Below are 17,809 nucleotides of genomic sequence, written 5' to 3' on the forward strand. Positions count from 1 at the left end.
AAAGGAATTGAGCGCCTCTCTCTGAAATAAAGTTTACAGTTTCGCAGCGTTTAGCACAATTTTCTTCTTAGCCGAGAAAACGAATAGCAAGTCTCCGTATTGGACTTGTCGTCTCGATGAAGTAAAGGTGACGTCACGCGTTTCGCGGAATTTTTGCGTGCTTCGGCTAGTTTTTGAACTGGCGATGTGCCCGATGGGCTCCCAGGTTGACCGAATCCACTTACTTTTGAATGGGACGTAATCGCTCTTTATTCGTAAACAATGAACTAGTTCCTAAAGGACGCTGTCAAAGTCCATGACGTCACTGGAAGCTGGTAAGCGAGACATCCAAAACTACTGACGCCTTGCTCCCAGGCGGTTGACTGGGAGGCTGTGTAGGCTGTGCCGTCAACGGCGCTGGGCCGGTGACGTCGTTTAATTCTGACCCGTCTTTTCATGACATTTAATTAACGTTTAGAAACTTGCTGTAGATTCGTGAACCCGCGAGCAGATGTGGTGAATTTAATTGAGCGCAAAATTATTTAATGACATCCTTTTAGGCGCCAAATTATGTTCCTGCAGGATAACAGGGTGAACACCAGGGTCGTGGTGAAGCTCAGCCGCAACCTCGAAGGGGCAGAACTGAAAGAGAAAGAGCAAGTGAAAAAAAGAAACGAAAAACAAAAACAAAAAACAAACGAAGAGAGGAGAAATGAGCCAGCACTGCGTGTACAGCTACAGTCAACAACTTACTAAATGCTGGATGCGCGAGAAAGCTTTATTGACCCGAATTTGGAACCATAACGTCGTATTACTTGCACAGTGTGTCGCAGTAGGGTACGAGACCGATGCAGAAGGCGATATAGTTTCACATAGAGGTGACATGCGTGAACTCATTAGAAATTGAGCCCTTACGTGGAATTCGTACCCCGTAAGCTTCTGACGGCGACTGTACATGACGCTTTGTGCAAGAAACAAGCACCGAAAAAAAGAAAAGTGAACCTGTGCGCTCACATATGTGGAGCCACTTGACCTGAAAGGTGGTTTCACTACAATGTAGGAAGTTACGTGAAAAAGCCAGCTTGCAGGTAGCTGCTGAAGATACGTGTGTATGCCATTGCGTGGTTATACATGGCGTATAATTAAGGAAGCTGAGGCTTTCTTTGTTTAGTGAGAGCCAGTATTTAGCGAAACCAACAGAGGTGCCGGTGTACAGTATGGCGCATTCACTCCACGTGGAGGTAACGTCCGCTATAAATGGGGTCTAGCCAGAAAAAACGCGTTGCCCCTCCGTTTGAGGGAGAGTTGCAGCAAGCAGACTCCAATACTTTACGCAAGATATCGCCGTGCAAGGAAGCCGACTTGACAATTTACGGGGAAAAGTCATCAAGTCAAATAAACACACGAGGTTTGCCGTAACAAAAGCAGCACTTCGGCAACGATGGGACACCTTAGTGAGGAGGGCTCTGGAATGAATTTCCACCAAATGGGGTTCTTTATGACATGCATCTAAATGTAGTACACGAGTGTCATTGCAATCTGTCTGTCCTTCGTTGGAATGCGACCGCAGGGACTCGAACGCGTGACCTCGTGCGCAGTAGCAGCCGAGCGCCGTAATAACTAGACCTCCACGGCGTGCGGGTACGGAATTATTGCGCTGCGCTGAGAAGCAAACTTCATTTGCGCACGCGCCCTCTTCGCCTGGACAGTTAGAAGGGTAGGCTAAATACGCAGTTCACCTGAATGTTCGGTAGAGCATCCTCGTACGCCCAATCTCCTGCAGGGGCCTCAGGTTGGCCACCAGGTGTCTGTTGCAGGAGAACACCTCCGGGAAGGCGTACAGTTGTCGGAGCATCTTTACCTGCAGTCACCGCGACCCGTGAGGCTGACGGTTTCCCCTTACTGAATTTTGTTTTCTTGCAGTCTTTGGAATTCTCCGTGGTCTTTTTTTGTTGTTGTTGTTTCCGTCCTTTGCATCCAGTTTACTGTCGCTGCTGTTTCTCACTTCCTTTTTTATGACTCCGTGGTTTCCTATGGTACACCTTTAATTAGCCTGTACTTGGTTGCCAACTTTCTTGTCCCCTTCCTACACTACGTGCCCGCGCTTTTTAGGTACAGATATTTGTGCACTCTAGCCGGTCGTTTCTTTCCATTCATGTTCCTTAGGTCTCCGTTCAAAACTAATCTTGCTCTTCGCTTCTCTGACTTCAAAAGAAGCCCAACCCATGTCGCCTTGCACTGTCTCACATGTGGCTTTACCGTGGGCCTCCAAAGCCAGTCGGCCCACCGCCCTCTGGTTAATCTCAAACCCAGACAGGATTTCTTATTTATAGCACAGAATTGCATTTGCGAACGTTAGCGCTGTCACCATTACACTTTTCTAAATTTCTCGTACCACTTCGTACTCAGTGTAGCCCCAGAGTGCTCTACGTTTCATTATTGCTGCATCCCGCTTGCCTTACATTTTTTTTACTATCTTGATGGCCGCTTGGGTAGGTATTTACTTCGTTTATGTATGCGCCCTCTTATTTGTGTTTCTTGACTATGGGTATGACTTCCTGTTGAATTGCTTCCCCCGGCATCTCTATAACCTCTTCGTTAAAAGGCCCCTCACCAGGTCTGGCCGTTTTCAGCTGACAAGCGCGGTGCATACAGTGCGCGCTAACGATCGTGTCTGCTAAGTATTACCTCCCTACGCGCTGCGGAAAGAGCTTAAATTTCACACCAAACAGCGTTCGCGCTTCTCTTCCCAGCCGGAGAGTCGACGTCAATCGCGCTAGTGCGCCTGCGCACATGGCCATGCCGTGGCATCACTTATAGTGACACGTGACTTTAAGAATTATTCCAGACATCATCAGTTATTTGTTTAATCTGTTGCTTCAGTAGACGAACTAAGGTTTAGAGATATAATAATATGTACAAACCGAATGGTTGCGTGTTTTTGTTTTACTTCGTACCGTAGCAAAAGAGATGTACTTCCGTTTCGTCTGCTTGTTCCCACGTCGTGCAGTCGCGCGCGCACAGAGAACGAAACTATGTCATTTTCTATTGTGTTTCAGGGTCGCGATCATTCTCTTTCATCCTCTCGCGCCTGCCTCAGTGCGTGCTCGTGATTGCGGCACTGACTTATACCGCTAATCAGGTGTTCGTCTTCCGTCCCCGGTGCTAATTCGGACGCTGTCAAATTCTGTCACATTGTCGAATCGGCCATCTTGACTGCTCCGATTGGCTCCCAGGACAGCCACGTCCCTTATTTGATTGGCTCAAAACGGCACGACGGCGAAATCGTACAAGAGAGATGAATTTGACCAGTGTCCGATTTGCAATCCCAGATCTCCGATGTTCCGGCGTTGCATAAAGAAAAAAAATGCGTCAATAAGTGGCATACGGACAAGATAAAACCTTCCATTCAATCGCAGTTACTCGGGCTGTGGCCGGGGCTCGCGTTCGTGCGCGCGCACCTACCTGTTCCCGGCCGATGAACGTGGGCTCCCGGAAGACGATCCACAGCACGTTCTCGGTGCAGGGCGGCACTGTCCGCGAGCCCTCGTACATGTAGTAGTTGCGCGTGTCGTTGGGCAGGAAGGCGATCAGCCGCAGCGGGAGGGGCAGGTCGGTCCGCTCCAACGCGTACGTCACCGAGCTCAGGGAGGAGATGAGCGTGCGCAGGAGGGGGTTGCGCTGGCGAACCGTCTGCGACCAGCGTGAGCAGACGACACCCTGTGAAGGTTGGCTTCTGGGTTAAGTAAGAGGCATGCAGGCTCGTGAGGTAAGGCAAGGCAAGGCCAGGCTCCACTCATGAAAACCTACCGAATGTAGGGGAGAAAACAGACTAATCTGAAAAGCAAGTCACTTGCTGGCTGGTATGCCGAGATCGTTCTGCGTGGCACGGGATGACTGCATCTGTGCAACCAAGGGTCATATATCACTTACAACGTTCTCCAGAAGTGGTGACGCAGGGAAGAGCACGCCGGGCTATTCGAAACATTTATTAAAGGAGCACTGTTCTTGACTGTATACAGGAAAGACGGGTGATGTATCGTCTCTCGAGAAACGACCTTTTTTTTCCTCGGATGAAAGTAATAAAATAGAATAAGGCGGTCGCGTGAATGGAGATACCTTGAGCTGTGTGGCCAGGCCGACGTACGCGGGAGGGCACTCCTTGCAGTCCACCCGTGCCGACGGCGTCCGCAGCCGAAACGTCATTTGGACCTGCGCCGTTGCATTGGGTCGAGGTGGCGAAAAGTGGCGCAGAGGTTGGATGCATTGGATGCAGAGGTTGGGAGAGGTGACCGTGACGTCACATGCTAACTAGATCACTACCTTATAAGGAAAAAAAAATGGAATGTGTCCTTACAATAGCTGACTGGTAAGCTAGTTGGTATACGCATTAACAACGAAGATGAGATGCCTTATATATCTATGCCATAGTATTCCTGACAACACTGCCTGGACAGCCTGCAGCATCGCCAGTAAAGAGGAAGTTATGAAAGTATGAATCCGTCCGCATTTGCTAAAGCTTTAAGCTTGAAGCCTGCTGCCTGTCACAAGTTTTCAGTAGGGAGTGCTCTGACGACTTGGCTGTGTAAACGAACTTGGTTTCTGAATGGACACTATAAGGACCAACGCCTAGTTAATTTGATAATGAAGTGTTGGTCTAATAATGTTCTGATGCAGTGTGCAACTTGATCGAACCTAAAGACTCAATGTAGTTTATTTATTTTGCTGGAAAAGCGACTACTTGTTAAATGAAGGGCGCAGTTTCCTTTATTGAATTTCGCACCCGAACCGGAGCGCCGGTTTACGTCAGAATAAAGTCCCTGATGGCGATGTGTTTTCCCATGATTGAGCCATTTCTGTTCAGAAAACGGTCTCAATACTCACTGAGTCAAGTCTCTGTTCCTTTAAAGTACGCGCATAATCATTGTGTGTGAAATAAGTATCAACTACGGTCACGAACAAACCGGCGTGCGAATCTCGTGATGCCACCGCGAGAGTTTAAAGCCCGTCTTTCGTTTCTATCTTGCATCTTTTTTCTGACTTGCCAAAAGTCAGCGTTCCTCGTATCTATAGCGATCCGGCTTAACTTGCATTTACCATCCCTTCAAAGGAGTATAGTACATATTTTCGTTGTTGTATAGAAACTCTACTGGCACACTGCTCGCCCGCAAGAGGATGACACTTAGCGATCGAATGAAGGTTGGAAACAGCTTACAATTGACTGCAGCCGTGCACTTCTCTTGGGCAGCGCTGCTATCGAGGCACCCTGTTCACACTGGGCGCGCTGCGCCATCTAGCGACGGCGCCGAGAGATCCGCCCGTGGCGCGTAAGTGAATATCTATTCAGACAAGATTGTTGTCTGAATACACATGACGCGGATGCGATTCCGCCTAGCAACAGAGAAATTTTCCAGAATTTGTGTCCCATATTTTGACCCACTGACCCAAGTTGGCGCGAAAGAGGTTACATATAGATAAGCATACGCACGGCAGACTCTGTGAAGTTCCTAAAGAATGCTGATCGCATTAAATATAAGCAATTTACGGTCCTGCGCGAGTTTTCTTCTGGTTGTTCTCGCGTGTGGCCGCCGCGCAGGAATGGAGCAGGCAAGTGCACCGTGACGTCATGACGCGTCCACCTCATTGGACTGCTTCGTAGAAGCAGCTGTTATAGTAAATTATTCAGGGCACATCGGCGACAGCCAGTATTACTTCTTGAGTGTAGATGGTTCAAACGCAAGAAAATCACAACTCGCAAACGTCCTCTATGCAGCTATCCCTTAAATTGATTCTTTGCACGAAACATTCGGCTGGTTTTGAAATATACTTGGACTAAACCACGCAGCTTATCTTGCATCGCTTTGAGAGGACTATCCACTTCTTCACCTGAAGCCGACCTGGTCAATGATGGGCACACCCACCTCGACGGCGTAGCTGAGTGCGTCGACGATGTGCTCGCTCCCACTGTGGTCGTCGCGGCCCCAGTGGAACTCAGCCTGGTCGAACACGTACTCCTCGGCCAGGAGACCGCCCGTCACGATCGGCTTCGGCATAGACGCCCGCACACGCACTGCAATGGGTCAAGCAGTGATCAACGAGAGAGACACTGCGGGCATCTACACGCTACTAAAAAAAAAAAATGAGGAATCAATTGTTATTCAGTGCAATGCAAAAAACCAACTCCTCCCAGCTGTCACTTGGTGGTTTCCTTAACTAAAACACTATAGTAGCACCTGACTTCATTCGAAGACATGACGTTAAATACACAGCCGAGAGCGAAGGGAAACACGATTACATGAAAAAGAGCAAGAAAGAATCAACTGCGCGAGAAAATATACAGTCGGACGTTTGCCACGTGCTACTGATTGCGACTCGAAATAGTTATGCAGGCTGTACGTGAGCATAGTTATGCACCCACGATCTCGCTTGAAAACACTCTCAACCACCCAAGCTGTTAGAAACTCCTCCAGTCTTTAAAGCAGTGCTGTTATATGACATCACCGACTAACTTTTTCTCTTCGTTAAATAAAGGTCAATATATATCTACCAACCCCCATAAAAACACAATTTCCAAGTGTCAGAGAGCCCTAAGTACTCATTATAATATTTATTCCTAGCACGCAAGCTTTGGTTTCGGCACCCGCAAGGGGGATGCGTTATGACGTCAAGACACATTGGCTCGCTCCGGTTCAGCGAGGCCTCCGTGCGCCTGCTACGTGCGTGAGGCCAAGCATATCATTAGCTCAGGTATAAGCATGTGTCAATACTGTTCCGATCATTCATTCAATTTGCTAGCTCAATTATAACTGTGTCCGTACTGCTCCGCAATTTACCAACTCAAGAATAGCTGTGTCGTTACTACTCTGCGCATTCAGTCCAAGTTAACTGTGTCAGTACTTTGAGCATTCAGCCCATTTACTAGCCCAAATGTAGCAGTGCCAGTACCGCTCCGGGCATTCGGCCCATTTACATAGCTCCAGTATAAGTGACACTACTCCGCCGGACATTAATTCCACTTACTAGCTCAAGTATAATTGTCAGCACTCCTCCAAGCATTCAGTCCATTTACTAACTCAAATATAGCTGTGTCAATACTCGTTAGGGCATTCATTCTATTTAGTAGCTCGAATATAACTGTCAGTACTCCTCCAAGCATTCAATCCATTTACTAACTCAAGTATAGCTATGTCAGTACTCCTCCGGGCATTCATACATTTACCACCTGTCGTTCCAACTATATAGATACTGTGGCTACTCCAGCCAGTCTGTTGGGGATACGATAACTCTTGCGAGGTGCCGTGTGTTCTTTTCTGCGATCCTCGCGTAGCCACCATATGTTTTCATACACTCTGTTACTTGAGTGAACACAGTACTACAGGTCGATTCTTTTCTCCATAAAATATATGCAGACACTCTATTGGCTTGACGGATGGCCCGTACAGTTCAACAAAGCATTCTTTACACAGACTGATAATTTTTAAGTTTCGCGAAATTTTTTAAAAATCGCCTGTGGTAGATAGCATAATCCTTGTCATTGAGCTGGATTATTCGAAGAGGTGAACATTACTAGCACGATAATTCAAATCACTTATTCAACCAATTAACAAAATAACCAATTAACTCATTAATTAATTACTTTACGGCACATATTAGAATTTACGAATTCTGGTCGGTGGGTTTGCAAGGCGTAACCATTTGGAATGAAATTCCAGAATGACGCCAGTTCCGAAAAAAAAAATTATTTCCCAAAGTGTAGGTGGGTATGTGGGTGTGTGGGAGGTGGGTATGTGCCATGGCAATGCGTTTCGTAATTTTTCTGCTCCGTGTTCGTGAATGATTTTGCAGCATTTTCTTGCGAATTGTGGCCTAATTTTACACCAGTCGATCCGTGAAGATACCAGGACTCCGTAGACGCCTCATTTTCAGGTGGGATACTCCATTTCCCTGTGCTACGGACATTTTCCTGTGCTGCGAACGTTTTTGTGCATCGCCTACGCCCCCCCCCCCCCCCGCGCGTGCACGCCGGGAGCCGGATGCGCGGCGCGCACTCGAGCGAGCTCCGTATCACCGATCAAGTTTCTCTGCCCCAGCAACGAGCATGGACCTCGAAGTGGCCGCCGAGACGGGCTGGCGAACAACTCGCCTTCGCCAACCGGCGAAGCTGAGGGACGACTCTTCACCCCAAACTGACTCCACCCAAACCTCAAGCACTCGTTCTCGTTCCAAGACCAGGCCACCAGTCAAAGCACAAGTTCTCAAGGCTGGACGCATGCCTCCGCTACCTTCCAACCAAATCAAGATTATCACAGTCCACGAACACCAATGATAACGCAGAAATGGCTCACCTCAAAAAAGAAAATGCCATTATGCGCGACCTAATTCACAAGCTCTCGCAAGAGGTTCGCGATCTTAAACAATCCAAGACACCCGCTCCTACACCACCCGCCGAAGCGTCCCACTCCTCTAGCCACGACGCTCCACTGACACCAGCCCCCAAAAAGCGGGCCCTCCAAGAGGAAGCCACGGGCCAAGTGCGCTCAGAGGTTAACGACATGCTAGTCGCACTTCAAAGCACGATGACCACACTCCAGAACGCAGTCGAATCCATGCAACACGCCGTTCTCGCACTGGCACAGCGCGTCACAAACATTGAAACCCACCTACAAGCTCTCCCCATGCCCGCTCCTCCTACCCTCCAAACCCCAGCACTGCCCCTGACGGCATCCCCCAATCCCCATCATGGCCCACAATAACATAGATACACTTATCTGGCAGTGGAACTGCCGAGGCTATCTCCGCAAACAGCCAGTCATCCGTCAACACCTTCGTACCGTCACCCGGCAACCGGACGTCATCATGATTCAGGAAACGCATATCGATTCGGTCACGCTCCCAGGTTACCAACCTTTCATCCCGCCACATACTTCTCGCCGCCTCTGCACTTTCGTCCACAAGAGAATCACCGCCATCGAACACAATCTCCACGACCGAAACATCGAACACCTTCTCGTTGAACTTATCCCCACCAGGAGACGTAAGGAAAGTATTTTTCTCCTTAACGTGTACAGCCATCCCTCTGCCAAAGTTCGAAGCCGTTTTCTCACCCTCTTCAAGAAGGCCCTTAACGTAGCTGGCACCAACCCCCTCGTTATCGGTGGAGACTTCAATCTCCCCCACACGGTATGGGGATATGGCTACTCGACGACGGCGGCTCAAAACCTCTGGAAAGACTCCCAAGACCTCGGCCTCACTTTCATTACAGACCCCACGTTCCCCACACGCCTCGGTAGCTCCACTTCCCGCGACACGACCCCCGACCTGACATTTACCAAGAACGTCACCAACGCCCAATGGAGCAACACACAACATGATCTCGGTAGTGACCATTGCATCATTGCCATACTTATCCCTCGGATAGCTGCAGTTACTGCCAAACCCCGTGAGTTCACTTGGGTTGACTGGGATGCATTTCGCAAGCATCGATCCGCTGACCAGCACGCGGAACGCATAGCGGACATTGATGCATGGACCCGAAATCTCCACTCCGATACCGATGCAGCCACGCACACCATTACCACCGATGCCCCCATCGAGCGCATGGACAGTAGACTGGCCCACCTCCTCACGGCTAAAACATCCATCCTATCCCGCTGGAAAGGGCAACGTCTCAACAGGCGCCTCCGCGCTAAAATAGCCCTCCTTAATAAGGAAATCGAAGCCCATTGCCTCACTCTGAGCCGTCAGCAGGGGACTGAACTGTGCAATACTGCTGACGGACAGATCCATTGTCCCTCTTCTTGGAAGCTTCTCAAACACCTCCTCGATAGTCAAGCCACCCGCTCTTCCCAACAAGATCGCCTCACTAAACTTCTCTATACAGAAAGGAAGAAACAGGGCCGCGCCCAAGTATTAGACTACCTCACCAACAAGTATCTCCCCGTGGGCCCAGTGCAATCTCACGGCTCCTACACCGGGGCCCCCAACCCCCCACTGGACGAAGACTTTAGTGTCGCTGAGATCCAAGCCGCCCTGCATAAATTAAACAGCCGTTCTGCCCCTGGGCCCGATGGGGTCACTAACAAAGCCCTCCGTAATCTGGATGATGCCTCCGTCACCCACCTGACAGATTATATCAATGACTGCTGGCGTAATGGTGCCATTCCACCGGCCTGGAAAACAGCAAAGGTCATGCTTATTCCGAAACCTGGCAAACCTTCTAGCCTCGATCATCTTCGCCCCATCTCACTATTCTCATGCGTGGGAAAGGTTATGGAGCATGCCTTCCTCACGCGGATTAACACCCATCTGGAAGACACTGCCGCGTATCCTCACTCTGTCATTGGCTTCCGGGCCCACCTGTCGACCCAAGACGTCATGCTACAACTTAAGCACCATATACTAGAAAATAGAACACGTACTACTAAAGCTATACTCGGCCTCGACCTCGAAAAAGCATTTGACAGCATAGCCCATTCCACCATTCTTGACCGCATCTCACGCCTTAATATCGGTGCGCGCGCTTATAATTACGCCAGAGACTTTCTGTCTAATCGCACGGTCTTCCTTTCGGTGGGGGATCTCCGCTCCGACGCCCAGACTTTGGGCAGCGCGGGAACTCCCCAGGGCTCCGTTATTTCCCCAATGCTTCTTAATCTTGTCATGATCGATCTTGCCAAGGAGTTGCAGCAAGTGGACGGTGTCACCCACACCATATACGCTGACGATATAACCATCTGGGTCCACAAAGGCAGCGACGGCGAAATAGAAACGGCACTACAATCCGCCATTGAAACAGTCGAGACCTATATCCAAGGCACGGGGCTTCGCTGCTCCCCTGCGAAGTCCGAACTCCTTCTCTACAGGCCTACTCTCCGTGGCCGCCGTCCAAAATACTCCACCGCTAAACGCCATTACGAAGACATTGTGCTTCATCTCATGGATGGCAGCCCCATACCCCTCGTCACCAATATCCGTGTGCTCGGCTTGCTCATAGAGGCGAACGGAGCGAATGGCATGGCCCTCGCCAAAATCAAGATGAATACAGCCAACACCATGAGACTTTTGAAGCGGGTCTCCAACCGCCGTGGGGTTATGAAAGAGGAGAATCTGCTCCGATTAATCCAGTCATTCGTAATTTGCCACATCACCTACGTTGCTGCGTATCTAAACTGGTACAAGGCTGAACAAACCAAGATCAACATACTTATACGCGGTGTCTATAAACAAGCCCTCGGCCTCCCCGGTTGCACCAGCACTGACCTCCTCCTTCAACTAGGTGTCCACAACACACTGGACGAGCTCATCGAGGCCCAACGTCGCTCTCAGCTGGAGAGACTCACTCTCACAGCGACGGGTCGCCATATCCTCACCTCGCACGGTATCACCTACCACCATCAACACGGCCATAAGCACCAGATCCCCTCCACCATACGAGCTTGGATTCACGCCGATCCTATCCTCAGAAACATGCACCCCGAATACAACCACGCACGTCGCACAGCATGTGCCACGGTTCTCACCAAATCCCTTACTCGCCATGACGGTGTGAGTTTCGTCGACGCCGCCGAATATCCCCACGGTACCCGCTTTGCAGCCGTCACCACGCGTGAAGGCTCTCTCCACCATGCTATCAGCCTAGTAACCCCACACTCTGAGGAAGCTGAAGAAGTGGCCATCGCGCTAGCCACACTAGACCCAACATGCCATACCATCGTCTCTGACTCCCGCTCCGCCGTTATCAACTATATCAACGGCCGTATTTCACACCAAGCCTTGCGCATCTTGCAACAAGCGCCCCGCTCAACCGACCATCAGGTTACACTCGTCTGGTTCCCGGCTCATGTAGGCACCGTCCACCCGCACTTCCCCAACCTCAACGAGGTTACCCACTCCCTAGCGCGAGGCCTAGTTAACCGCGCGGGAGAAGGGGAGGCTGCCCCCACCGCTAGGGATCGCCTGACACGCTACAATGATCTTGTGAAGTCCTTCTACTTCGAGCGTAGAACCTTCCCCGGCCCACACAAAAAACTATCCCGAGCGCAGGCTACAACTTTCCGCCTGCTACAAACCAATATTTACCCCTCGTTACAACTTTATAACAAGATCTACCCAGACATTTACCCCAATCCCACGTGCCATATCTGCAAGACACTGCCAGCCACACTTCCACACATGCTTTGGGACTGTACACACCAATACCCCGACACTAACCCCACGACCCTCTCCTCGAGATGGCACGCTGCCCTGCGTAGCCCCAACCTTGACGACCAACTCTGGGCGACCCAGCAGGCCTGCGAGGCGGCGAAGAGGCAACACCTCGACGTCCCCACGTGGGAGGCCTAGGCCCAGCCACCATCTCTTGCTGGTTTCAATAAAGTTTATTCAGTCAGTCAAAGTGTAGGACGAAATACAGGGGCGTCCCAGTTACTTTTGTGCTTCAATGCACAAAAGAGGGCTTTCTTAGAAAAAGTAAGCGGAACAACAGAGAATACTTATGGAGAGTTTGATGGTCCATTGCTTCAAACTGGTGTCATCAAGAAAAGCAGGGTCTATTCGATTCGTATATTCGACAATTCGAATATTCACGCACCACTTGCACTTGCGATGCTCTAGTACAGACAGGAGCGAAAATGTATGAAAAGAAATTGGGCACAATTTAGCTATAGAGCTAATTGTCAAAGTAAGCGATATCATGATACTAAGTTTCAGAATCTTATATTTTTGTACAGGTACAATGACGTCAGATCTAACGCACACGCTGAATCTATGTGAAACGAAAGCTTTCGAGATGCGTTTTTTTTTTTTTTTTTTGCTACAAAGCTAGCTATCTTCTGCACCACATTGTTGCACCACGACGCTTACTGGGCTCATCGTAGCGTAGCATGAGAGCGGCCCATGGAGTTCACAATTCAACATCTCCGCCCGCTTCCGACGCGCGGTATAGACATCGCGACAGCTGCGCGCGCGTTTCACGGGCGCGCTGTCATTTATGAAAGTGACGTCTCTATGCAACGTATCTTTTACAAACTTGTCATTTCGTGCAAGCTGTGCTACGCGCATGCGTGCGCTCAACGCAGACCTCGAGTTTTCTGTTGGATACTTCCAAAGTTGGCGGAAAGTCCGGCTAAAATGCTATAAAATAAATGCCATCACCGATGCTTAGGTTGAACCTCTACACTTTGAAAATGTTTACACCCTTAGGGATGTTTTCTTGTCGCAAGGGTAACAGCACTACCGTTAGTGCGTTACAAAAATTTATAGAGGACGACAGCAGAGTTATAACTAGACATGGGATGACAAAAGACGTAGTTGAACACTACGTAGTCATTCTGATAGCCTTAGGCGCGCAGAAATATCCGACGAGAGTGTGTCATATCTATCCCTGTGCAATTCTCCTGTCGGATATATCTGTGCTCCCAAGACTTTCAGAAGGATTACATACGTTTTCAACTACGTCTTTTGTCATCGCACGTCTAGCTGGTGCTCCGTTGTTGCCCTCTATAAATTTTTGTAATGCACTAACGGTAAGGCTGTCACTCTTGAGACAAGAAAACAACCCTCAGGGTGTAAACATTTTCACAGTGCACAGGTACACATGTCTTCCGGAACAAATTTTTTAACCACTAGGCAGTGATCGCATGCATGTTTCTCTCGTGGCCAAGTCGCTCGTTGTATCGCCTGTCCAGACTCTTTCGTGGGCCGATCCCGGAGATATTGCAGTCTAAACACGCATGCCCGTCGCTCGATCAAGGTATACAGTCTGGTACCGGTCGTACCTCACCGTGCGGTAAGGGGAGCGATATAGCATTCTTCTTTCCTGACAGCATTTCGAGAGAGGGAGGGAGGGAGGGAGGGAGATAATGCATCGCTATTGAAAAGTCCTTGCTAAACGCTGCGCCTCCGGTCGAAGACGTAGACGCTGCCGTTTGAGACGCTTCGTACCTCTCAGAATGTAATTCATACATCCCATTTTCACACCCAACTCGCTCAGGACGACACGGTGTTTCATTGACATCAACTATATTAAGCAACTGCATCAAAATAACGTTAACCAGTAATGTGATTATGATTCACAGATTGCAGCTGAGGAATTCTAAAAAAAGGCCTCATTCTTGCACAACCTTTCTTCGCAGTTAATCAAGGTGTTGTAAATTATTTTTAAACCGAAATCAATCAGATGAACAAGTCGCACATAAAGCTAAGACGCGGGACGTGTGCTTTATATTTGAATACATCAAGCCATCGCACCCGTGGCGGAATATGTACAGGATGTCCCCCCCCCCCCCATCATGCACCAAGATCTTAAAAAATATGCAAATGCCACGTAGCTGGACAGAACCAAGGTAATGTCGTTTGCCATCGCTTGGAGATACTCAGATTATATTTTTCCATCCCGCCTAAATATATAATTAGCCTTAATTAATTAACTTTTCAAATATTATAATTAGATGAAACGTGCCGATGAGAAAATTGTAGAGCAACATGAAAAAATACCCCGATAGAGCTTTCTGTTGCTCAGTACATGCTACATAAAAGTGTTTTTGCGAGCCGGAAGGAAGCCCGCAGTACACGTAAAGTAACTCGAGCGGCCAGTGTCGCGGCAATTTTGCGTGTATTCGCGGGCTTCTCTCACGCTTGGAAAAACACTTTTATGTAGCACGTATTGAGCAACTGAGAGCTGTATCGGGAGTTTTTCACCTTGCTCTACAATTGTCTCATTGACAATTTTCGTTTAATTATAATATATGAAAGGTGATTAATTAATGAAGAGTAGTTATATAATTAGGCGGGATGGAAAAATATAATCTGAGTGTCTCCAAGCGATGGCAAACAACATTACCTTGGTTCTGTCCAGCTACGTGGAATTTGCATATTTTTAAAATCTTGATGCATGGTGGTTGGGATACCCTGTATATCAGAAAATGCAGTTTGTGAGCGCATACGTGCGTGCCTGTGTGTGTATGCGGACGACAGCGGTACTGCGCAGCAAGCATTGCGGCCTCCGAGATCTCACTGGTGCACGCACCGTTGCAATCTCGGAGGCCAGCACGCGGCAGGTATCAGATACGCACGCGTCCTGCCAGTGTTGTAGACGACCGGGTTGGCCAGCGGCGTGGAGAAGTGCTTGAAGCGCAGCGGCGGCACCGCCACGCCGATCGACTTGTGCGGCAGCAGCAGCACGGGCGACTGCTTGGCGCCGTTGCAGCTGCTCCACTCCTGGCCCCACTCGCGGGGAACTGTGCGCGCAATCAATCAATCAATCAATCAATCAATCAATCAATCAATCAATCAATCAATCAATCAATCAATCAATCAATCAATCAATCAATCAATCAATGTTAGTTAATTAGTATCTGAGTCAACAGTACGACAGTCAACAATTAGCCAATTAGTCGGTCGATCAATTATTATATCAAGTGATGTGTCAGTCAGTCAATACGTCAGTTAACGATTCAATCAATCAATCAATCAATCAATCAATCAATCAATCAATCAATTTCTCGCACAGTTGGTCACCGAGTGAATCAATTAATCGGTCATTCAGACAGTAAATCGACAAATTTGCGCGCAGAATTAGTCAATCGGTGCTTGTTTTACGTTCCCACGATGACCCCGATAGGCAAGGAAAGAAGAAGAAATAAAGGCAGTAAGAAAGATAAATGTTACATACACACTAAAAAACTGGAAGGGAGACATAGGAAAGCACGTAGATACCTAAAAAATAACAGAAATTAAGCGTTCAGCAAAAAAAAAAAGAAGTTACAGAACGAGATTGGCACACATGGAACGCGATGCCATAACACTGGTCGACCGACGTAAATCGTCAAGACGTGGTTGCAACGCGAGGAAGAGTAAACAGAAAATCGTTTTAAAAGAGGCAAAAATGAAACAGAAGGCGTTGCGCAGCACCGGCATGCAGCGGCACAACAGCGCACACGAACGTTGAGGGCCACAGCAAGCGCGCACGTGGGCACTCACTGATTGGCTGGGGACCCGGGACGTGGCACTTTGGGACGTAGTAGTGCCACCGCTCGCGCACCACGCCCTGCACCGCTTCACACAATGCACGAAAAAAAGGGAAATCGTCGGTCAGAGGCATGGTAAATGACATCAAGATACATTAGATCGTTGGGCCGGCATTCACCGTCTGTATTGTCAGCGCACATGACATCACGTAAGTCAGATGGTCACAATAATGACGATCATCATCTTCATAGCTTTTCTTGTCGCCATCAGCATACCATCATCACTGGGAGTATTTATCACGCCCGTAGCGGCGATCAAAATTGTAGGCGCATTCGATTGGCGTACACGTCTTAGTCCTTTCACCAGTTCAACACGTGGGAATAGGCACGACAGCGTTCGTTTCGCGTTATGCAGGCTTTGTGCAGATAGAGTTGACGGAACTTCCTGCACTCATCAAAAGGCTATATGAAATCAATAATTGGACGACATCTCGTCGGCTCGGATGTAGATTCATATTAAAACGCAATTAACAAAGGTAATAGAGCATTACAGCGTTGGTCTCGTGAAGCTGATACCGTGATAGTTCTGCACAGCAAGAACTGGCACTGAACTGGCGTGAACTAACTTCTCGACGGGCAGAGCCAATTGAATTGTCCTTACACGAGTAGTCTCGCTCGACTCAGGAGTGTGGAAGCTTGGAGGGTAAGGGAAGAGGGGAGGTGGAACAAGGGGTGGAGATCATCTTGAGAGAGTTTATAAAGCACCGAGAGAGCTGGTCTCTCTATCATGGCGTGCACTTTTATCATTCATTCGATAAAGAGGAACCGGTATTACCCCGCGCACCCCGGATACATCCTGCCTCCAAAAGAGTGACCAAGGCAAAAGCTGCTTAGCAACGGCCTTCCAACGACAACTGGTGCATCTATTAAATGACATGGCCTGGAGAGGCTACCTTGCCCTACCGTTTCCCCATTCCAGGCTGTTTGATTGACCATCTAGATTCTAGATGGTCTGACTGAAAGCACTGTAGCAGGAGTTTCCGCATCACCTTCTACAAATTACTTCCTCTTTAATCAAGGCACGCCAGAACTTTTTAAATATAATTTCGAGCAGTTGCTAAGCTATAGGTGACATTTTGGCGGTGGTCTATAGGCGTTTTACAGTAAGCGGACGGACGGACGGTCGGACGGACGGAGGGACAGACAGACAGACAGACAGACAGACAGACAGACAGACAGACAGACAGACAGACAGACAGACAGACAGACAGACAGACAGACAGACAGACAGACAGATGGACAGTTGATTTTCTATGGAAATTTCCTTTAAATCAGCAGGGCATTTACAAGCCTTGAGACGTACCAACAATTTGCCAGAGTAGGACGAAGGCGAGCCGTCTTCTGTCCATGGCGATGGGGCTTCTGCGAACGCCCACGCCGAGCAATTTAGAGCGCGTCAGCGCCGGTGCATAGCCAGAACTCTGCGGCTTCCGGTGTCAGCACTGCTGTGCTCTGGACAGAGCGATGAAAAAAATGTCGAAAAAGGTAGTGGTGTAGGGTCATATGGATCATCACAACTAAAGTATAGACGGACGACTAGAATGTCACAAGCGCGACGGGAACTTTCAAGACGCCACTCCGTATTTCCCAAAGTAAATGAGAACAATCGCTGAACTATACACTAGCGGTGACCTAAACAGCATATTTCAGCGGTTCATATTGATACGTGTATTTGTTTATTGTTTCTTTGGTATACGTTTTCTTTCCTAAGTGCGCTTTTTCGCTCTCCTGTTTGTAGCATCGGGATGCTCTTTAAGTGGGGGCATTGACACGTGTGCTTACTTATGTTTCTTCCGCGACCGCTT

At 48.8% G+C, this 17,809-nt stretch overlaps 1 protein-coding gene across 1 annotated transcript; it reads right to left on the reverse strand.

The window, feature by feature from the left end:
- Positions 1 to 242: 242 nt before the first annotated feature.
- LOC142574531 (carbonic anhydrase 1-like) lies at positions 243 to 17,474 on the reverse strand. The gene is made up of 8 exons (XM_075683592.1): positions 17,308 to 17,474; positions 15,958 to 16,032; positions 15,051 to 15,215; positions 5,877 to 6,049; positions 4,099 to 4,191; positions 3,445 to 3,672; positions 1,719 to 1,840; positions 243 to 621 (listed from the first exon to the last, which is right to left on the reverse strand). Exons 1-8 carry the CDS (start codon positions 17,351 to 17,353, stop codon positions 522 to 524), a joined length of 1,002 nt encoding a protein of 333 aa, XP_075539707.1. The 5' UTR covers positions 17,354 to 17,474; the 3' UTR covers positions 243 to 521.
- Between the last annotated feature and the right edge of the window lie 335 nt (positions 17,475 to 17,809).

This window comes from Dermacentor variabilis, chromosome 3 (assembly GCF_050947875.1).
Source record: "Dermacentor variabilis isolate Ectoservices chromosome 3, ASM5094787v1, whole genome shotgun sequence".
NCBI classification, from domain to species: Eukaryota; Metazoa; Arthropoda; class Arachnida; order Ixodida; family Ixodidae; genus Dermacentor; species Dermacentor variabilis.